The following is a 25,955-nucleotide window of genomic DNA, read 5'->3' on the forward strand; positions in this document are numbered from 1 at the left end:
GATTTTCTAAAACTCAGTTAAATTGAAAATATTTACTGAATATATTGTCTAAATTATTTAATTAAATACAACTAAGTGTTTTACATTTATACTAATTTATGCTAACTGCTAACTATAAATAGAGTAATGTTTATATGTACAAAATACCCAACACGTTATTGTATGTTCCGCTTAAAAATTAAGAGATTTGAGAACATTGAACTTCAAGAGTAAATAATGTCGAGCTCAGTGTATCAATAATGTTTCGAAATGCAACAACATATTGTCTTTGTTATTTCATCGGCTACGATTCGTAGATTGGTCGTATATCAACAATATTTATTTATTTCTTATAAAGAAATAACTTTATTTTTATGTTGTTAAGGATTTATTTATTTGTGTGTTTTATATTCAATATAATTTATGTAAAAAAAAAAAAAAATAATCACATTTTCAATAAGTTATATAAAAAAGCTTTGAATAAAACATAGATAAAGTTAAACTCTTTCCAACAAAAAACAAAACTATTGTTCCATGACCATTCAGCGAGAAACGATGAAATACTGAAACATATATAATGTAATGACAGTTCATTTTAGCTACTGTCGCAACCTCCTAAAAGCTCAATAATTTGTGTACAAATATAATTCGCAACATTTAACATTCTATTTTATGTTCCCATTGTCATGTGACATAAAAAACAATTTCAATAACTTTTTTAAATGGAAAATTTCATTCTTTTTTCACGAGGAAATTAGTTTTGTAACTTTTTAATGTTAAACATTTAAGACTACAAAGATTTTAATGTATATTATTCTATTTTAAAATTCAAAATCGATTAGTGATTTTAATCGTCAAAATAGTATATAAAGAAAATTCAAAGAAGTTTAATTGAAATGTAGGACATAAATGTATCTTATTTTTGTTTTTATTTACTATAAACATAAAACATCACATTGGTTTATAATTGAAAACTACAAACAGTAGTTTAAAATAAAATAAATTATTTCCAACATTATTTTCTACAAATTTCTCGTTAATAAACTTATATAACTTTACATTTTCACTCAGATATATATTTATATTTTAATTATTTTTCATTGATTATTATGAAAAATATACTGAAGTATAAAATAACGTCAATTATATTAAATTGAAAAATTCAATTTTTTTAAATCATTTATTTTAAATTGCTTTATATTGAATGTTTTAAATCAAAGTCAAATAGGGTCTGCAAATCAATTTAATTTCAATAAGAAACGTTATGTTGTATTCTTGTATTATGCACTTAGTGTATGTGTGGTATAATATTATTTTATTATATTGTTCAAAATACAAGAAAGAATACAATATACACATTTATTGAAAATTAATAATTAATTTGTTTTTCAAACCATATTTAAAAAAAAAAAACTAAAACTCCTTCCATCAATAAACATTTTAATAGGGGTATCCGAGGCCATACAGTATTATAATACCATTATATCAAACTGAATAAAATTGATCAGATAAATAATAAAAAATAACGTATTCCTATTGGATTTCTCTGGTAATAGTATAATAAAACATTATTGCTAATTGAGCTCTATATTGTCACGTTATTCGAAATGTTTAAATTAATAAATTACTATCGTGTATTTGTTTTGATATTTTTATATTTGTAAGATATTATGCTTATGTTATAATGAATCCAGTTAAAGGTTATTTGATTACCAATAATATTTGATTTATTACCATATTACTAACATTTTATTTAGGAGGGCTAAACAAATGCATACCATATAAAACATTTTAAATTACTTTTAACGGTATTAACGATTATTGTTTACACCTTACAAGATTTTTTGCCACATTTTATTGATAAATTATCATTATTAATCTGACCTCTTCGGGGAGAGAATAGGGATAGTTCACCCACACACGATACACCCTATCTATAACAAAATTAATTTAAATATCAAAAAATAAAATGTAAGCAGATAGTGCTAGTAAATATCACAATTCAAGATATATATATATTTAAATATATCTTAAATCGTGGTAAAAATACATGTATGCAAATAGTTGTTAAAGGAAGATACCACGAATCAAGATAATACTATATCAAAAAGATATTGATATTATATTTTGATATTTTGCACTGACACACGTAAACACGGCATATTTGCATTCACCTATACCACATTGTTGTTGTTAGCTAATATAATTTCTGTTATATAATAAGATTTTTTAAACTATAATATTTTGTTTATTTTATTGAAGTATTATATGAAATACCAGAAAGATTAACATGCAACCATAAATAATGTTCTCAATCAAGTTAAATAATTGGTCAATTTACTTTAGTTTAAAAGTTGACAACACAAGATTGATTCAAGATCAGAGAAGAAAAATAAATAGTGCAATATCCTCTTAATAAATCTTATACATTTTTTATTACAAATATAAATAGTTTACAGATAACCCAAATACATTTAGTTTATTTAAATCAGCTATAGTTTCAGCTAGTTAAGTTTTGATGTTGTTCAAAAAATCCTTATACATTTTAAATGATATTTAAAAAAAATATTAAAATCTTTTTTATTCGTTCAGCTACACCCCCTAAATTGTGCTTTTTAATATGCTTGTTAGTTTTAAATAAAGCATATTGAAATACATTTTTGTTTTATGTATTAAGAACCTATAGTATTTTATGTTTATTTTATTTTAAAATCTGTACCTATTGATATAATTATGTATAATTCAACTGTGGATTTTGATTAAAACTTTTATATATATTTTTAATTAAAATGCTATGTTTACTTTGAATATATTATAGTGTAAACAACACTGTTAGCTAAATAAGTAAAAAATAAAAAATCTGTCCATTATATACTTATATACTTACATAAATACCTACTACTAAATTATGTTTAAGGACAAAATTTGCAAAATCGTTTTCATAATAACTCGTACCAGTGTACCATCACGGCATCACAATACACTATTGTCATAAAATTTGCTTTTATATTCACTTTTTATTTTTAAAAATGCTATAAAAATGTTATAAATTATTCAACTAACATAGACCATGGTTAACTGAATTCTTCATTGAATCAACTATGAATTATTATACTTAAAATTAATAATGTTTCTATTATGGATATGTTAAATTTGAATTAAATGATACATATAATAATTTTATACGAAAAACGATACTGAGCAAGGCTGGTCTGTCGGCCTATATAATTTATTATAATAAATTATTTTACTATTATAATAATATATATTTATGCCATAGGGGTTAAGTAACTTATTATACTACTCAAAATTGGATAAATTTGATCCATAAATACAGCAAAACAGTACAAATAGAATCATAGTATAAATAGATAATAATATATTAGAAGAAATCAGTAATGCCATTATGTATAGTAAAGTTCATAATAATAAAATATAGGTACGTAAATATTTTAAGTTTCCACGAATAATGTTTTTAAATTAAAAGAAAATATTAATATCGTTATTTACCGTCTAATCATAATACCGACTCGGAACAATCAGTAGACGACGATTATAACGATATGAATTTGATTGATTTTGATGACACATACCATTCATCAGACAATGGAATTCCTTTGAATAAGCGTGTTGAATATTTTCTGGGTAAAGATGGTACAAAATGGTTTCGCAAAAATAATACAAAAGTACGTACGATAACTCAAAATAAAATAACTGAAAAAGGTGGTGTGAAAAGTGTAGCTCAACATGCAAAAACTTAAATCGAGGCTTGGAATGTATTCTTCTCTCAACCAATTATTGAAACAATTGTAAAATGTAAAAATATTTTTATTTCGAAAATTCGTTCAAACTTTGTTCGGGAACGAGATGCTGTAAATACTGATATATGTGAAATAAGAGCACTCATTGGCTGTTTATATATTATAGGTAGCTATACATTTTTGTAGTTTTATTATATTATATTAGTAATATTATAATTATGGTATTTTACGTAGTATTTATTTCGTATATTTAGGTGCTATCAAAGGAGGTCACCGAAGCTCAATTGATTTGTGGAAATCCGATGGACTTGGGGCTGAATTATTACAATGTACAATGTCCGAAAAACGTTTTCAATTTTTATTGAGATATATTCGGTTCGATGATGTCCGTGGGAGAAATGAAAGAATTAAGTTAAAATTACACATATCCGGTGGGTCTTTGAACATTTTGTGGATAATTGCAAAAACGCATATGCTGTTTCTGAGTACGTAACAATTGACGAAAAATTACAAGCATTTCGAGGTCGTTGTAGCTTTAAAATGTACATTCCAAATAAACAGCCAAATATGGCATTAAAATTCTTGATTTAGTCGATGCCGTAAGTATTATACAAGCAACTTAGAAATATATGCTGGAGTTCAACCAGACGGTCCTTTCAAACTAGATGATTCGGCTGCAAGTGTAGTGAAATGATTAGTAGAACCAATTAGGAATACAGGACGTAATGTAACAACTGACAATTGGTCTACCGGTGTTCCATTGACAATTGATCTATTCAAAAATTCTAAGCTCACTCTCGTAGGGACAATTCGTAAAAATAAAAGAGAGCTTTCGATTGAGCTAATTGCTACAGAAAACCCGTCCTATTTACTCATCTTATTTTGGTTTTAGTGAAAAAAAAAGTTACTATAGCATCGTACACGCCTAAAAAAAATAAAGTAGTTTTATTGCTTTCTACTATGCATCATGACTCATTGATTAATGAAAATATAAATGAAGTAAAAAAACCAGAGATAATAACATTTTACAATGAATGCTACCAAAGGGGCTGTAGATACTATGGACAAAAAAACTGAAAATTATACGGTCGCTCGAAAATGTTGTCATTGGCCACTCACTGTATTCTATTCAATATTAAATATTACTGGACTCAATTCACAAGTGATTTTTCAAGAAAATACACAAATTAAAATGTCACGTTTGAATTTTTTGAAAAATTTGTCTAGAAAATTGTTGGAGGACCAATTAAGATATCGCATGACCAAAGATATGCTGCCGAAGACAATTAAATATAAAATAAAACAATATTGTAATACATTATATGATGAAACTTCGGGCATTAACCAACGAGTTAGAGCTTCAGAAAGGTGTGCTTTTTGTGAAAGATCCAAAGATCGCGAAACCACAAAAGTTTGTACGCAAGATTAATACGTCACGACCATCTAAAATTGAAACATGTCCAGATTGTTTTATGCCACCTGTATGATACCTATTTTATTTAATATTTACTATTTTTTTTTTATATATACATATAAATCTTTTTGATGTACACAAAATAAATAAAAATAATAAAGTATTTATAAAACTATACAAACTAATGAACTATACAATGAATAACTTATTTTTATTGATATAATATAGGTATAATGATACCATCAAAATTTCCAATAAATTATGAAATCTTAATTAAGTGTTTAACAAAATTTTTAATGTGAATAACTAATAATATTGAAATATTTATTAACTATACATAATTTATATTCTGGGGTAAAAATTTACTCCACGCGCGTGATCAAAGGTTAAATAAGTAATTTCGTCAAAATTCTATCTTCGCAAATACGTATGTTAAAATTTGTACTTATATATTTTTAATATTTGTAAATATATAAACAACAAAATTTATGTGGAACCTTGTACTAAATTTTCAAGAAATTTGACAAAAAAAAAATTTTTAACTGACATTTATAGAAAATAAACTTAATATTTGAAAATGTTTTAAACCTAAAAATAAATAAAAAGAATTTAAAAAATTTTAAATCTTTATCGTATAATTCAAATGATAATATAAACATTAAGTGAAAGTTTCAAGTAGGTACCTATCGTTATTTTTTAAAAATCCTTGTAATAAATTTTGAAATCTTAGGTAAAAAATTAAATTTTTATGAATATATTCCAACTACAAATAATTTTATAATATTTTATTTTTTATACATTTTCTCAAAGCTTTAACTTTCAAAAAATTAGTATCGCTTTATATTTTCGTTATTTTTTAAGTAAAAATAAACAACTATTATGCGAAGCTCGCCGTATTCAATTAACTCAAAAATTAAAAAAAATTGAAAATTAAGGATTGAGGCAAATATCTCAAAAATAGCCAAAGTATTTTTAAAATGTTATCGTAAAAAAAAAAATAATAATAATATTTGGTAAAAATTTCAAGTTCGTTTTCGTTTTACAATAAAAAAACAAAATCGATTTTGTCAAAACAATGGGACTTATGTAGAAATTTCCATCATTTTTCCTTAATTTTTTGCTTTTAACACACCCCTCCCCATTCAAAACTACCAACTAGATCCAAGCAGAAATACTCACGTTTTTGAAAATCGGAGCATTTTTATTGCCTCAAAAAATGTTTACACACACAAAAATCAAAAAAAAAAAAATCTAAAATACGATATTGTCTTATAGTCAGCTAAATAAAGATAGTTTTAATTTTTTTTTAGTACGAGTGCCGAGTGGGTAGTGGGTACCTACTAATTCAATTCTCAATTTATCGTAAACATTTATAATTTATAATCGTATAATTTAACTAAGAATCATAAAACGTTTTTGCGAGATGCTTTATTTTTTTTTTTTAGCATTGTATTCAACTATTAAATGCCCATGTTTTGTTTCAAACACTTTTTGTTAAAACCATTTCAATATCTATAATCTTCGTTCTTGAATCTTGACATTCCATTTAACATTTAATTTCAATCAGTTTGGTACAAACTGAATGTGACGCACGTCTGTTTGCGCCGAAAATTATTAATGATATCAGCTCTATTAATTGTCATGGTTGAAAGAAAAAAGAAATTTATGTTATAAACGGGTATCCGTCTACTTATACAGTTATATGCATCTAAAATGTAATTTTAAACACAATACCTAATTCTGGTTTATCGGTAATAAACATTTATTCCACTTGCACGATAACATTTCTTCAAAATCGCATCAGATTTCGCTTACTTTTCATTAATTCTATTCAAATGGTTCGTAACGTACTAACGTGTCACGTACATTTCATTCACATCAATCTTGTACCCAAATCAACAATATTATCTTTACGGCGGTCCGTATCCTAAATATATATATCGGATATCCTATACATACCACAGCACCGCATCACAATTTCATAGACATTTAATTTTTTTTCCCAAAATGTATGAATTGTATTTATCTGTCTTGCGACGATCGGATTTGTTTTATTTAATTTATTTGAATATCAATTTCTAAATTTTCGTAGGAGTTTTATCTCAACAGTACACCTTTAACAAGCGTTGTGCTTAGGTATAAATACCATTATTTAAACTCCTAAATTATATTATTTATAAAACCTAACTAGTTAATAGTTATGTATGCGTCTATAGTTTTGATAAAATTATAATATAAGGCTTAAACTCTTAACAAAATATAGTTATGCCATTGTTACTCGTGAATGCAATTTACTATTAAAACTCTTAATTTTGTATTTTCAAGGAATAAGGATACTTCTAAATTAGTACTAAAATACTCAACAATATGAAAATCTAGCTTTTGAGTATATTTTTATAAAATCAGAATTTGAATAAATTCATTATTAATAAAAAAATGTTATAGGAGTGAAATTTTTGGTGATTCCCTGTATATTATGTAACGTAAAAATTATATTTGAATAACACTCCGATTCTTCTTTAACGCATCATATTTATTCTGATTAAAAATGTCCTTATGCTATAGGTACGTATTATATAATTTCATAATTTTAAGCCTATTACTAGGGAACTGATATTTAAGCACATTTTACTACATTTTAATGTATGATAATGACCATCCGATACTATACAAAGACATTTTGACATAATAATAATAATAACAATATATAATTATATCTATATCCATTTAACTTGTTCATAGTACTATACGATGAAAGCTGAAACCGAAAAGTTCATTAGATTAATTTCCAATAGCATCAATCGATTGTTAACAAGTTTAGATATATTGCCCGGAGCCAAATTCAAAAGATATAATTTGATTAAAATCGTACTATTAAATCGTATTTGTTTATACACAATGTGAGTATTAAATTCTTATTAATACCATTCAAAATAACCAAGTTTAAGACTTCATTCGCAATATAAAGATGTCTAAATTATATTTAAAATAGAAAAATATAAATTAAATTTACTATAGTTTACTTATAAATTAAAATATCTTAAGTATATCCATATTTTACGGAATGATACGTTACTATAGTTATTATGATCTATGGCAGGTTATTAACTGATCAATGTATATTTTTACATGAGAACAGACTATTATCAAAACAATACAATATTTTCATTTAATAATATATATATATATAAGTTGGTGTACAATATAAAATGATAATAAAATATTATATAGCTTAAGTCCTACATGTTAATTGTTATGCATAATATAAATTAATAGGTAAATATTTACCATATTTGTTATCATTGATAATACAATAATTTAATTATTGTGTTATCCAAATCTTGCCAGTGCAACAGTGATCATGATATACAAAAAATAACAATTGGTCAACATTTTCATTTAAATCACAGAACTAAGAAATGTGTAACATTTTTTTTTAGATATTTATTAATCTGATAATAATTTCGTATTTAAATAAATTACTTTTACAACTTAAATAATCAATTTAATACTAAGCCGTTATACCTTCTCTACTATTTTATGTATTCAATAAATAATTTTATGATGTTAATGATGGTATTTACATGCATAAATGATGAAATATACTTTTCTAATAATTTTCACTGAATGAATTGTGTATAAACAAATAATTGCGTTACGTTATGTTTTTTCTATGTTGCGATTTCAATTAATCATTTAATATTTTACTGTGGTTGTTTCACTAATATTCCGCAATGCATCATAATAATTAATTTTTTAAGCTGTTATACAATCCATGTCTACGTTTGTTTATAAAGAAAATGTTTAATCAAATATACCTTCGTATATTTATTTTAAAAAGTAATTAATAATATTACTCTAGATTATATACTTCATATTTGTTGACTCTTCTGCATAAAACTTATAGGTAATAAGCTTTTTTTTATTACTATAGATCTGTAGCTAAGATTTTAAATATACCTAATTAAATATAGAAATATAGACCCTCGTATAATTTATGAAACTTTTTCCTTATATTAACTATACAAATATTTACAGTAAATAAATAATTTTAAATTGTATTGATTTATTAACGTTTTATTGAATAATTATTCAAAACAATCAAAATCAACAACATTATATTATAGTTATATTGAGATAAATCATTATTTATTAATCATTTTTTTTTAGTAAAACTGTAAAAATAGTAAAACATATTAGTGTGATTCACTTTTCAAATGAAATATCAATAAATTCTATACAAAAAAACATTAATAATTACAAAGAAATAAAAGCACAAAAATCACTATAATATGTATGTAATAATATTAATATTACATAATAGACCTATCAAACTAAATATCATAGTTTTGTATTTACTTATTTAATATATTTAATATTACAATTTATATAACAAAATATTTTAATACTTTTTTTTTTAATGTATTTATTTAGAAAATTACTGATTTAAATAGGTAAATAATTTAAGTATGTTAAACTATATAAAACTAATTTAAATTTATTGAATTTCAAAACAAATGAAAACCTTAAAAATTTATTATTTAAATTATAAATACGTGTATAAGTGTATCAACTTGTTTTTATAGGGGATAATAATTTAATGATTATTTTCGATTATATTTTTCACTTTTTGTGTTTTAAGTTCAAAAAGGTTGCATAAAAACAAGGAAATATTTGATTAATATTTTACTTTAGATGTAGTTTATAATTTATATTTTTAAACATTCAAATATAGAAAAATATTTCATTTTTATCTTTGTGATACAAGAAGTAAATATATATATATATATATATATATATATATATAGGTATTTTGTATGTAATTAATATTTATTTATCATTTATCACCGATATACACCTAATATAGTAATGTAGTGTATTCTTAACAGATTAATGAATGTATTGATTTTATAATGATGTAACTACTTTTAAACTATTTATATGCGTTTAAAAATTTTGAATTATAAAAACTTTTTTGAAACTAATGATAAAAAATGATCAATTTTTATAGCAAAGTTTCCGAATAATTTATTCTAACTCAAACCTAATCACTTAAAAATATATAAACATATTTTTTTATATACATTTGAAATTCTATAATACAAACAAAATTAGATATTTAAACGAAAATACACGATTTTGATTATTTTATTTTATTTAAAAAATATTATTTGTGGAGACTTAAAACTTTTACATATATTATTAAATTTTGTATACACAATGAAATTTAAAATAAATTTAAATTAATTGTAAGCTATATAACTTATTTATACCACAAACCTATTTACACCGTTTAACTGTAAGTTAGTATTTACTAAATAATTAATAACCACAAAATATAATATAAATATATTCTAATATAATAAATGTGATGTTATTGTCAAAATGTTTACTAATATAAAAATAAATTACTATAGTAGTAATATTAGTATATAATAAAATATACCTACTTAGAAAAATAGGCTGACAGACGGAATTATTTTTTCAAATAAAACAATTTTTTATTGAATTCAAATTAAACATATCCGTTATAGTGGACTAACTCAACAACGAAGTACATTCGACACCTACTGCAGTATTGTAGAGTGGACCGACTTGTTCACTTTTTATTTGTGTACTACATAATAGCGTCATATTATTGTTGAAGAATAATCTTACTATAACTTAGTTTATATTTATACTACTAGATATTTTTTCCAATGAAATCAAACTATTCACTATTTTTAATTAAAAAATAAAATATACATTTTGAAAATCTAAAAATCCATTTACAATATGTTGTTATTAATCTTTAAACCGTAATACCGTATATTAGTTTTAAATACTTTTAATCTATATTATTATATATTTTATAACTGAAAAGTTAATTAATGATTATTTCTTTGACTTAACTTCTAGGTAAACATTTAATATGTTTTATTAAAACTACTCGTATTATGTACAATGTATTAAAAATCACTAAAGTATATCACGATATGGATTAAATACATATTTTGAAATAATGCAATAAATTAATCTTGAATATTATTTTTTTTTTCAAATTTAGTATCATAATATGAAACATATATCAAATCTACGTTAATTATAAAATAATAGTATGGTTCAACTAAATAAAAATTAAGTTGTTTAGAGAAATCATATATTATTATACTTATACATATATATATTATATACATATGTATATATATATATATACAATATACTATATACATAATATCTAGGTATAATATTTTAAAAACACAACTATAATTTTTAATAATATGAATAGTAATAACTAATAATATTATAACAATAAATAATAATTCTATACTTTTCATATGAAAATAATGTAAAATTCCTATTACCCAAGCAATTTGTATATCATAGGTATTAGAGATATTATTTATATTACCATGGTAGGTGTATGATACGTGTTTAATAATATAATAACATATAAATTATAATTTGTATTTGTATATAAAGTATATTGTAATATGTCTGGCTGTATGGTATATATTATATATTTTATACATTAACATTTATGTGTGTAACGTGTAAGTACTAAGTAAATTACTAGTACATTTAGTACAATTATTAATAACATTATTATTACACTGAAATTTTAGATATGTTAAATACGCTATATATATATATAAAATCATTAAACAAAAATCACAACATGATTAATTTTTATATTTAAAACTAAATCAAATAGTATAATTAGCTTAACATTTAAATTGTTTCAAGGATTAATGGACATAAGTACATAACTGAATAATATTACTGATTTCAGTGACTCGTACATGGATAATTCGTTAAATAAGATATTCATGATCATTTCATAAAATAAATAATAATGTGTTATGTATTTTGTATTTTTGTATCTCAATCGTCTGGGAATGGTGCTGGCTTTGTGGATATTTTTCAAATTATTTCATGAGGCCCATATATATCGAACACCACAGTTATCAAAATGTATAAACATAAAAATAAAACTGTGTGACCAATTCTTTTTTTCTTTGAACCACGCATTTTTTGACATCAATTTTATTTCGTTTCAACATAAAATTACCACAGCTGGATGGTTTTTCTTTGATTTCGATTCATTGACGCACGAATGACATTTTTTTTATACTTGCTGTGTGTTTGATTTTTACTCATTACATAGCGATATACAGTATATATTTATCGTTATATATTATTACATTTGAAAAAATATATTTTTCATTAAAATATAAATTAACAGTAAATACTTATTAAATTACTTAATAATACACCTATTATTTATAATTTGTATATTTTTTTGCATTACATGCATTAATATATTTATTAGTATTTTAACTATATAATGTGTAGGCGCCCGTCTCCAATTTAGCAGAGTTCAACTAAACAATACATGAGCTAATACATTTTGAATTTTTATAATATTTCTAAATTACGAATTTCTTTTTCATTTCTTTTAGTAGAGTGAAAAATATCTTACTGTACGGTGTTCTTAAATGTCTTTCGAGATGATGCACTTTAAACACATTATTTATTAACCGACTATTTGAGAATTGCGTTTAAATTATAAATACATATTTTAAATATGGTTTTACCAAAAGAAGGTGTTTTTCTGGCTCAGAATTTCAATTAAAAAATTATAATCTGTTAGTCCCGAGTGTTTTTAATTCCATAATATTAGAATTGCGTGTACACAGGTACCTACTTACTAAATAGGTATACTTATTAAAAATTAAATAGCTAAACGTCAGAGACACCATAGCCATGAAATTTCATCGTTATTTATAAAATTATAACCTTGTAATTTTACACTTCAAGACGTCATCAATGACTTTTAGCACATTTTTTTTTTTGGTTAATAAACACGTACTCATGTCTCTTTTATGTCTGCAGTAAAGTGCACATAGGTGTATAATAATGTTCATGTTTTAGTGTAAAACGATTTTTCGCGCCTTCCTGTAGGCTTTGAAAAAAAATGTATAACAGCCATGCTATACAATAATTTTCAAGGGTTTTTATGAAAATGATTTTATATTTAATAGATATCTTTTAATATATCGATGATTGACAAAAAAGCACGAACTTTAATAACTAACATGAAAAGACACGCGCTTTATCAGCCATATCCCTCCGATCGCTGAGCATTTAACCGCTTAGTGGACTGCTTAATTTATAATAGCATTTTCCAAGCCTATAAACACTTAAGATTTGAAACACAATTATTTCTAGTGTACCTGTATTATATATATTATAATGACGTTATCTGAGACTAACCTGTACGTGCTTTTTCTACAATTTGTCAGTGACGATCGTCTGTTGCTCAAAATGGCTGTGAAAACAACAATAAAAAGCATCCTTAATACGCTTTTTAAATTTAAAAAAGTAGCGATAAAAAGTTGTTTTTTTTTTTCGTCATAATTATCAACAATAACAACAACAACAAAAAAACCATCAAAATGAATTGTAACGTTTAAAGTGTGACGACTTGTAAGTTAAGACATTTTCTTTTTAAATGGCCCAACAGATTAGTACGCAGAAACACTACAAAAAGAGGATATTAAGTGTTGACAGAACTCATTCAATCATTCACGTTTTGTACAGAAATAGCTGTTGTGGGATGTGGACAAAAAGATGACGTTTGTCAGCAAAAGAAAAAAAATCTGTTAATTTTAAATTTTGTTTCCTTATTAAAAATTGTTTAACAGAATTTTACCCTAATGGGAGTGTACACGTCTGAGACTCGTGTACAAAATACATATTATAACTTATTTAAAATATATCATACATAATTCCAATACAAATTTAGTCCGCCTGTAGAATAATAATATACTCACTCTGAGATACATCAATCCATTTTTAAGAATCTGAATAGATGTACCTACTGGATATTAATATAATCGAACGTGCATACCTGACATAAAAAATATTTGAGTAAATTATTAATGAATGACTAACGGGTATCCTTATTCCTACCCTTCATATCTATTTTGTAACATTCAAGAAAACCTATATAGTATATAATATAGGATATAAAGGCTAAGGGTCTAATATATGAACAATTTTTCGCTATTTGATCATTGATCACTGTTTAATTAACTATTTAAAAAAAAGTGTATTTATAAGTTACAGTATTTTGTATTTTATGAAATATAAATACAGTTAAAAAAATGATAAAATTTATCTTATGTAATTATTTTGTAGTTTTTCATAGAACTGTGCTAAATACTAACTAGTATTTTACAATATTTTATTAAAACTATAATATACTATATACAGGTTTAAAGTAGTAAATAGTAGGTTTGGTAGTATACTTATGGTTAGGTTAGGTACACAGGTTATACAAATATGAAAAATGTATTCACAACTTACTTTTTTTTTTTTTTAAACATTCATTCTATTGATAGTGTATTATTATACAGCACCTATACTGTTAAAGTTATATATATATTTATAATACCTAATAACTAATTAATTATATATAGTTATAAACTAATAAATAATGTATACTTTACATAATGATGTATTTCTTATATAATGTTTAGATAGGTAACTAATATTATTATTGAAATATCAACAAGTAAACATATTAATTAATATTATATTCTCAAAATTTGTTTCACATTATTTTTCTTTGATTTATTGTATCATTAATTAAATAAGACGCACGCATATTCTAAGTATGCATACCCTATAAATTGTGATTATCTACTTGTCATTCGTGTCAAGTTTACATTAGACGTATACCGTCTTTATATAATCAGCCTATTATACATGTAAATAACATGTAAAATATAGGCGTATAACTGGTAATTTACATGTACAATGTACATATACAAGATACAACGCAATACAGTACCTAACTATAGGTATAAAAAATCATTTTGAAAATTAAAAATATCAAAGTGGATATGATTTTTTTATAAACACAGAAATATTAATAATTATTATCATTAATCCTTAATTACCTAATGATGACTCACATACTCGTATAAAAATTGTTTTAATTCTTTGTTCATAATAAAATTATATTCTTAAAAAATGGTTAATTTGTTTTATGTAAAATATTCTAATATCACATAATGGTTCATGTTGACAGTTTTAATCACTTAAAGTTTATAAATGTATTTTTATAATAGGAATACATAGAGCCTGCAATGAATCACTTTTTTCTTCTTATAAAAAGTCTCTTCAGATCAATGGTCTAATACTCGACACTTACGGACTTCGCTATATGCATTACATTTACAAGACCAAGTATAAATATGACTTAATATTCAACTGTGACTTTTTCGTATTTATTAATATTTTAAATTGTTTTTATATTTAATATAGTGTATAAACTGTATATTTTAAATGTCAATTATATTGTTTAAATTATTTTTATTACTTGAATTATTCTAAGACGAATAGATTTATTTGAATCTTTATACTTGCATAAAAATTATTTTTATATCCCTTAACGAAACAATGAAAAAATCATATTTAAAAATTGTTATCTGTTTACTCTCGTTTTTATAATTACTTTAGTTTTTATCATCAAAATAGCAAAATCTATATTCAATATTAATCAATAAATATTTATCCTAGTACATTTATTTCATATTTTTGTAAAACCATTTTATTTTAATAACCGAAAAACTACTCAAATTTTAAATTAAGTACATCAAATTTTTAAAAAAATTTCCACTAAATAATTTACAATAAAAAAGGGAGTTCTCATTTGAAGAATCGAAATTTGTATCACCACGGGACACTCGTTAAGTAATACAACACAAATCTCTAGAATTTCATATTATAGTTTTTAAGCATATTTAAAATTTTAAAAGTGTCGAAAATAAATTTTTGAATAATTAAATTAGTAAATAAAAAAATGGGATGAGCATGCCTGGTTATTTATCATTTTGAATACAACTATACTATATAAATATACCTGGCTATACTTAGGTTCTATAAAATATTATAATTATAATAATATAATATCATATCTATAGAGATAAATAAAAATAAAAAACAATAATGAAAGGAATCACATGGATACACCTCCAGAGCGCATAAGAAGTCTTTTAAAACAGGGATAGGCACACTCGTGCAACCCGTCATTCAATTGAGTGCATGCGAATAAACGAAGCATTTTGGTTCCCATAGTAATTCGATTCTACAATATAATTTATATGCTTAGTCATTTTATTATTGTATAAGTATAAAAAAATACCATGATTCTGCAGGAAAAAGTTAGAGTTTGGCCACTAGGGACAAAATACCTTTATTGATGTTAGTATTATAGTATGAAATGATAATATTACATAAAATATCAAGGTAACTTATAGGCTAACCAAATAAACCATCATATCATTTATGATTTAACTAGACACTGTAAAGATTCCTAGTGATTATTCAGTTACATTATATACACTGGAAGCAGTTAATAGGATAAAATTAAATTTCTGGGGCGTGTGAACTAGTTGGTGTCGTCAATATGCTAACGATAAAAAGCACGATAATAGATTGATAAGATTAGATTTTTATTAAACAACAAATACAATAATAACAATGATACACACGGCCAGCTATTACTTTAACAAGTTCAACATTTGTGCATCGATACACATAGGTATATTATAAATTCATAACTAACGTATGAACATCTCGTTCCAGTTCCCGTTCACAAATTACATTACACGAATAGTTGTACATATTGTGTAATTTAAAATATCACTGAAATCAATCTTGCAGTAATATCTAATAGTTGGTATTCCATTATTCCACGCATATTTTTTTTAAACAGTTAATAAATTATAACATTATTTTTAAAATATTGTTAATAAATTATGGTATATAGAAATTCTTGTAAGTTTTTTATATTGTTTATATTTTCATGTATTAAATTAAATATAATTAAATTGTTGTAAACTTATTTGTATATCTCTTTTTTTTTTTCATTTTCATTTTGTTCTAAATGTATATACGTATACTAAAAATATTTCAAGTATAAAATATTTTATTTCTCCCGAGTGTAATCAATACTTTTTAATATTAAAACAATAATTTTATACTTACTCTTGTGTAAGCTTTAAAAATTCTCAATCGAGGATTAATTAGCTATATAATTTGCTCTTCGGCGATCTAGAGACAAGATAATGTTGTAATTATTTCGACAACGACGCATAATCGAAAATATTCGACACTTTCCAGTATTTCTATAGTATGTTAGAATTTTAGGTACATGTTTATAATGTTTATGTGTAAATATATTATTTATATTTAATATGTCTGATGTGTATATGTATGTGTCATATTAATATGTGTAATAAACTATTCTCGGTCAAATGGTGCCATCGTCTGGGGAGGGATCCACGGTCAGGTTAATCCCCTAAAGCGAAAGGGTCAAAAATAATTTTTACTTTCCGCGATAATTGTTCACGTGTATACGCCATACAAGACATATTAATATATAACTATTATTATTATAACTTAATATATACGAATAATATAATAATAATTACATGCATAGTATAATTATCGTTCGTTTATATGTATAACGTATGATTTATTTTTAGTGGTGTTACTAAGACTCAGCCCTCCCCGTTCAAAAAAAAAATTTAATCATGAAATGGTTGTTTTAATTATTCTCATGTTATATGGGTAAATAAATTCGTATGAGTAATAAATTTAAAAAAAAAATGGTTATAGATAATAATGTAATGTGGCTATATGGAATTTTGTATACACCATTTTCTTTAATAGGCTTACTTGGTTCACGATACTGTCGTATGAATTAGCTTCACTCGGAATCTAAAATTTCTGATGGTAGTTATGGGGAGGGTGGAAGCGGGAATAGACCCTCGAGGGCTATTTAAAAATAACAAGGTAACATTTTTGATGACGGCTACTGCCCCGTTCCCTCTCTCGGATTTTACCCTAACTGCACCCACGTGACCGTTTGTCCGTAGTGTGTACCCACATGATATAATATTTTAATAATATCACCGATTATCACACACACATTGCCGCATTGCCGATGTGTATACCAGAGAAAAACGGTCTACCGGACGGTTTTCGTCAGGAATGACGGAGAATGATATCGAAAAAAAAATGAACGTTTTTTATTTGAAAAAAAAACTCCTGCGGAACGTCAATCGCTCGCGCTTCATTAGGCCCTCGGCGGGGTCGTCGTCGCGCGCGCCTCATCGGAGAACGCCGCCGCCCGACACCCACCACCACCACCACCACCACCACCACCAGCACCACCGCCGCCGCCGCCACCAGCCGCAGAACAACCCGTCGTCCACCACCCACAAAAGTCGGGACGGCGCTTGCGTTGGTGGTCCACCGGGCCCAGTCTCCGGGGGGCTGCCTGCGCCCGGTCGATACGCGCACTCCCGCGGTCGGTGACGGCGACGGTGGCGGGTTACGCGCGCACACACCGACACCCGCACACCGACGCGCGGTGACTGTGCGCCGCGTATACATGCAGAGCACCAGCGGCAGCAGCACCAGCAGGAGGTGTTCTCTCTGTTGCTCGGTGTGGTGGTGGTGGTGCTTCGTGTTCGGTTCGCGCGCGCCGACTGACGACACATCTCCACGGCCGACGGACAGCGACGGACGCGGGCCCAGCCGGCGCGAAATGGGCCGTGTTCTCTTGTAGCGAGACCGCCGCCGCCGCCGCCGCCGAGTAGACGCCGCCGACCAGCGGTGAGTAGTAATGATACGAACACGCGACTATTATTTATTTTTTTTATTTTTTTCATGTCGCTGCTATTAATGCCCGTCGCCGTGACGTGCATTACTAATAATTATTTTATAATATTATTATTATTAAGGTACGACATTATTGTAATCATCCCACCGAAATACCGCGATCACGACGCATCCACTACAGTTAACTGTCACAACGGTCGTGTACTCGATCTTTACAGATTTTCAGCTGCGATCGATTATTATTTTTTTTATCAAACTTCTATTATTTTTCGGTTTTTTTTTTTTTTTTTGTTCTCGGCTAGTTCGAAAATCGCAATGATCATGCATAATATCGCGGTGATATATACATTTGTTTCATTTATTTCTTTGACTCGATGTGCTTCTATGTGTAGTACAGGTAGACTATAAGACGATAGACTATGGTGTGCACTGTGTACGTACTATTACATAGGTGGTACACGTAATCGTATAATACACGTTTATGGTTAGGTTAGGTTGTTTATTTGTCCGGCGTTTTTACGCATATGTTATATTATTAAGGTATACCTACTACATATTGTGGTAAAAAAATACAATTGATGTAATAACTAATAAGCTCCTGTGTACCCATGGGATCTACCTATCTGTGGTCAGTCGTAGTTTTACGTTTTTATGTTGTATTATACTTATTGTTGTGCACACAAAATTAAATATTATGTACTCGAGAAAGAATGTCAGTAATATTTGTTTTATATGCGTTAATATTTTTTTATTTTTCAGGTATATGTGCTATAAATAGGTTTTGATGATATTATAATATACTATATTATATAATACGTATACATCGTATAATTATAGTATTTTAAATTTTACCTAATATTATAGTAGAGAGGTGAATATTTGTATACTTTATTTTGCATAGAGTCAACAAAATATAATATGTTGGTATTCTTAACTGGTATTAAAAATTATTCATCATGAAATTGGACTTATAAAAATACCACACCGTTCTTTACGAGATCAAATTTTGGTAAAATAATAAATGTTTTATATTTTTTTTTTAAATACTACTGTATCTAATACACATCTACAATGAGAATAACTTAAATACTATATATATATATATATATATATATATTGTGTACTTTAAAAAAAATAAAATTTTGTTAAACCATTAACATTGTTATAATGTATATTATACATTATTACCGTCACAAGATGATATAATACAATATAATCACTTTCCTAAAAAATAAATAAATGTTCACACATAATTAAATAATTTTTGATTGTTTTTTAAATATTTTAATTATAATCTAATATTTGTTTATTTCAAACGAAATATATTTATTACGTTATATTTATACAATGGTCTTGTAAATTACAATAAAAATTGTTCAACCTTTTGTAAACTACAAATAAAGTAATAACAAATATAAAATCCTTAAATACTGTTAATTACATGGTTTGGATAATTATTAAAAAATAACTCTCTGGATTTACTTCACTTTGTTAGATAGAAAAAATGTCAAGTATAACACCGTACATAAAATATAATTTATTTGTATTTAAAAAAAACTTTAACAAAATTGCATTATTCAAAAACATGTCTATGAATCCGTTCTATTAATATAAATTAATTGTTCTATACATAACTTTACATAGTAGTTTAAACTACGATATGGATAGATTATGTTTAAGAAATTAGGTGTTTCGCTAAACTTTTCATTAATGAAGATAAAACGTAAGGAGTAACTTTTAACTATTGTATTTTAAATTATTACGGAGATATTCATTCTTATGTATCTCATTTAGTATTATATATACTATAATCTAAATTAAATTGTATACAAATTTAAATAACTATTTTAAAATTCTATTAATAACTATTTTTATCCCTTTCAAGTAAAAATATTTTTCAAAAACCAATTCGATGTGCACTAATCTATGCATAATTAGTATAAACTGTATATTATAACGTACAGCAGTATTATAAGGTACCCTTCGTTTTGTACACTGTCTGCCAAATATCCGGTCGACCCCTATAACGCATTGCAAAATCAATATTGCAATAAAATCAAATAATATTCCTAAAAACAAGACAAATATGGGAGAAAATTCCATTAACAGTACGATATTATTGGGAGTTAAGAGTATAGTTAAAATATTCCTACTTTATTGAATGTGATCAAAATTGATTACAAAATGTTTTTGTTTAGCAATAATAAATGTAAATACTTCATTTTTACTTCAATAATTCTTGATTATAACAAATAAAATGAACATTTTAGGTTTAATTCATATTAATATATATATTTTTATATTTTAATTTAAGATATTAAGACTGCAACATTAAATATTTATAGTGCTATTATATTTTAACTACATTAGACATTTTAATGATCTCACGCTTTTATCATTTAATTTACAAAATATTCAACATTTGAATCATTATATTTGAATATTAATGATTATATTTTATTTAAAATACAAATTGCATACAATTAAAACTTTTAAAGGTGACCACAACGAGACGAATGCTAGGTAGGTAAAATAGAAAAATTAATTAAAATACTGGGTAAGGGTTGTATAATATACACGAAAAACGTATATAGAGCGTAAGTACTTACAATATGATATCTACCTACTCCATATTATATTTCATTTGGAAATTCGTATTATTAAATGTTTTTAAATAATTAAAAACACGATTATCCCCCAAAATATATGGTTTATTATACTAATTAATAATGTTCTCCTGTTATCCTGTTGAATTTATACTTCAAGTATATAATTAACTTATTTCGTAAGTACAATCACGTACAACACACTTAATTTACATTATTTATAGTGCTTGGGTTATTCGTATACATCATAATTTATTATAACTTTGTAAGTAGTCAAAATATTAAAAACACTGTACTACATTCAATATTAATTTCGATTTGTCTCAAATACGAATTCACTTTGTTCCTGTATTATAAATACTCTTGTTTAGAATGATGACTAAATTTCTAAATTACTTGACATTTAGCGGACAATATGCAATATATATAATAAATAATAATTTGTGTTTGCTATATCATATTTGTAAGATATAATTAAACATAATATATTATTTATCAATATTTTGTGCATGGTAATAATAATATTAAGCACATAATTTATACAGAAAATTAAGAACGCAAGCACAATATTATAGTTGACTCAATTGTCAATTTTTGTTATTAATTTTTTACCTCTTATATTATTATTATTTATAATCCTTAAGAACTTTTGACATATTCTCATCACTTTGGAGACGAAAACTTGACGAAAATCTGGTAATTATCCTATATTGTGCCATGAATTTACTGTGTATTATTTTACAAAAGCGCAATTTAATTCAATTGATATTATTGTTTCATATTTAAGAAGAAAGAAAAAAATTAATTCAATAACGTTTTAATGATTATTATTTATTAAACCTTGAATGAAAGAAGCATTAAAAAGCTAACTGAAAATTAAGTTCATATATAAATGAATTCAATCATACGTAATTCACACTTTTATTTTCAACGCAAATTGATTATCAGATTTAAATAAATATTTAATTTAAAAAATGTGTGATGAGTATATTTTTTTACCAGTGAAATTCTTAACTTATATTATTAGTATATTTAATATTTATTATACATAAATAATAAAGATAATGGATGCATAAAAATATTTTCTAATCTAAAGTAATATTAAAGTAATGTTACATTTCTATGAATTTTCAAACAATTCCAAAAAAGCAGATAATTTTATACAAACAGTAAGGCAATTTAAAATACTGCCACATTTTCAAATGTTCTTTTTTTTTCTCAAACATTGTATTTTCAGTTAAAAATGTAATAAAGGTAGTGCATTTATGACACTTATTTAAAGAGTAAGAGTTACTTTTATTATACTTGTTGTTAATTTATTAATATTTGTTACCATTACTATTCCTATAATCTCCAATGATAAAATATAGATGCTTTATTTTTATAATAAAAACCCATGTATTATATTCACATGAATATGTACATGAACATGAATAATACATTATAGTTTTTTTCTTAATTAAAAAAATTTAAGTTTTTAAATCTTCTAATAATTTTTTTATCTGTTCCATTATGTTAAATTAACATCATCGATTTTTCGAAAACAATATTATAGTAGTTAATAATTTTTATGCATATATATATATATTATTATATTAAATGTATAGAAGTATAGAACAATAAATATACAGATAATAAAATATTTACTAAAACAAGTTAATTGGAAATTAACCATGCTATAATATATAATATGTAGTGTATCTATAATTTTGTAATGAATGATTTTAATGCATTGCTAAAAGATAATACAATATTATTTCAAACAATGAAAAAATACAAAAAAAACCTGTTTTTCTTGGATTAAATGACTATTTTTGATTATAGAACCAACAATAATACGATTATGTTTATTGAAAAAAATATTATTTGAAAATAAAAACGTTTAGTATTTTATTGTTTACAACAATAAAAAATAAAAAATAGATAATAAAGACGAAACGTATTTAGATGATATATGTTATTACTTATTACTTATATTAATGTACATTGTACACCTATCTTTGTATATAGTTGTGTATATTAAATATAATTATATATATATATATATATATATATATATATACATGTGTGTGTGTGTGTGTATGTAGTATATACTTAAATATGATAATATAATATTATACACTTATTATAGGTACTATATACTTAGATACTTCCATTACTATAATTATTTTTCTACCCAGATAACATATTACGACTACATCGTTTATATATACGTATGATTTAAAAACAGATTCTTAATGTTTATAATTTAATCTAATGTAGTTATATAAAAAGGAATTCACCAAACATTCTTTGCTCACTAGCTCTCATTTGATTTAATAATATTAATAATTTAATAAAATGTATTGATTTAATAATATTTTTTTTTTTTAATTTTAGTTATCGGAATGTTTAAATATACTTAAAAATCATATCTTTAAATTATTAAATTTTGTTATACTACTTAAAGAGTATAACATGATGGAGATACAAACTTGTGTTTTTCAAATGAAATCCCACTTTTTTATTGTAAATTATTTAGTGAATAATTTTTTTTTAATTTTGATGTGCTTTATTCAAAATTCAAACAAATAATTTGTCTGTAATATTTTGAATTGAATATAGTATTAATTGTATTTATGCCATGATTATAAATTACAAATGTTATAGATTATTAATATGTATTAATTACTAGGGTTAGGATTTCTATGCATTTGCATAATATTCCTTTAGTCCAAATTGATTGTTTATCGGATATATTCATGATTTAACTTATTCTCGATTAAATATATATAATTAATGGTTAATAATTACTAAAAAAATTCAAATTACCATTAAATCCTCTCACATATCATCCAAGTCCATTATTAAAGACCTATTATTCTTAATACACAAAGTTAAATAATTAAAAAATGAATCGTTTGAATATTGATTTTGACACGTAAAAATTATTCACTAAATAGTTCACAGTAGAAAATAGGATTCTTGTTTGAAAAACGAAGTTTTTTCTCCAAAAAACACTCCTTAGGAAGTACAAACAATTTTAATAGCTTTAAAATATAATTCTTAAATATATTTAAACATTCTAAAAATCAGAATTTGAATTAATTCATTATTAAATAAAAAATGGAGTTAAGAATGTATACAAAAATAATATAATACAAATCAATAAAAAATTCCATTATAAAATACTGTGTACAATAATGGTCACAGTTGCCAATTTATTTTTTAGATAATAATATAAAAAAAAAACTCATGATAAACATTTTACACTTTATTGTCCTCGACAGATTGCAAAAACTTTGAAAGATATGATAAACTTCACAGTAACAAGTCAATTATTATACGTTCCCAACAAACTAAAAACTCGTTTTGAACTTGCGTATTGTTAACTTTGATTTTCCGGTGATGCATTGCTGCAATGACCATGGTATGAAACAACTTATAATTGGAGAATGTATATAAATACATACAACGTGATTTGGTGTTTTATTATACATAGTTTCTTCCGGATCCCAATTAAAATGTTGTCGACAGACGTATTAAAAATGTTTCTTTTGGCTGCATTACTAGATTATAACTCGTTAACTATACAGAATTCTAAGTGCTGTACATTTTGTGTGTGTGTGTATATGTATCCAGGTATCCTCTTGTAATAATATGTGTGCGTAATGCGCTTGACACTAAAGCTATCGTTCCTACATGTGTGCAATATTTGCACTTTCATCATTAAATTTATAAAACAACGAAATATTTTACAAAACAGTATAATACGGGTATGTGAAGGCTTTATTTTGTATTTTTCGCTCACAATTGTAGGTATACGTTCATTTTGGCGGTCTCTGTCACTATAATCTCCAATAAATGTTCTCTTGTCATACATACCTTTCTAATTAGTACGAATGTCGACAGTGAGTTACTCATAAACAAAAAAATGTACCATATTTAATTAAAAAAAAATCTGATTTCGATACAATGCAGTGTCTACATAGGATATATAATGTATTAAATCAAAACGCGTTTAAATTCCAATCGGCTAGGCTGCATTTACTGCATATTAGTTTTTTAATTATTATTCAATTGTTATACCATTTTTTTTTCAAAACATGTAAATTCCATTTATGTTATAATATTTATGCAAAATGTATAGAATAGACATACAAACTCGTGTTTTTGGCGATAATTTACTGGTATTAAAAATTCTGGCATTAAGCCAAATCAATTCATAGAATTTCTAGGGAGGTAAGTTCTTGTCACCTGGCTACTTAATTCTTAAACAAATAAACCCGTTAAGTAATAAGTGGTAATGGCATGTGATTTACAACAAACAGGAGATACCTTAAAATATAAATCGATTTTTCAAGAATATGTATAAATAAAAAAAATTAACTGCTTAAATATTGTATATTACCTAAACATTTTATTATTTCAATTGCATTATTTAATACTTAACTTTTTACATACATAATATGTTTATATTATCTTTTTTTTTTGTAAAATTAATGTTGTATAACAAAATCATAATGTTAAAATGTT

The 25,955-nt window shown here is 24.8% G+C and overlaps 2 protein-coding genes across 6 annotated transcripts in view; both read left to right on the forward strand.

Moving 5' to 3' along the window:
- Positions 1-4,800: 4,800 nt before the first annotated feature.
- LOC113550438 lies at positions 4,801-5,169 on the forward strand. Its single transcript, XM_026952263.1, has one exon. It carries the CDS (start codon positions 4,801-4,803, stop codon positions 5,167-5,169), a length of 369 nt encoding a protein of 122 aa, XP_026808064.1.
- Positions 5,170-18,620: 13,451 nt separating this feature from the next.
- The window catches only part of LOC113547835 (glutamate-gated chloride channel), a 36,790-nt gene continuing 29,455 nt past the window's right edge, over positions 18,621-25,955 (forward strand). For all 5 annotated transcript variants that reach the window (XM_026948364.1, XM_026948363.1, XM_026948362.1 and 2 more), the window contains exon 1: positions 18,621-18,828. The gene's annotated coding sequence lies outside the window, so the exon portion shown is untranslated. The remainder of the gene's footprint in view (positions 18,829-25,955) is intronic.

The sequence above is a fragment of the Rhopalosiphum maidis genome, chromosome 1, assembly GCF_003676215.2.
Source record: "Rhopalosiphum maidis isolate BTI-1 chromosome 1, ASM367621v3, whole genome shotgun sequence".
Lineage (NCBI taxonomy): Eukaryota > Metazoa > Arthropoda > Insecta > Hemiptera > Aphididae > Rhopalosiphum > Rhopalosiphum maidis.

What these genes read in the sequence shown, in the direction of transcription:
- LOC113550438 (XM_026952263.1), top strand. Translation starts at nt 4,801, where the DNA reads ATGGACAAAAAAACTGAAAATTATACGGTCGCTCGAAAATGTTGTCAT.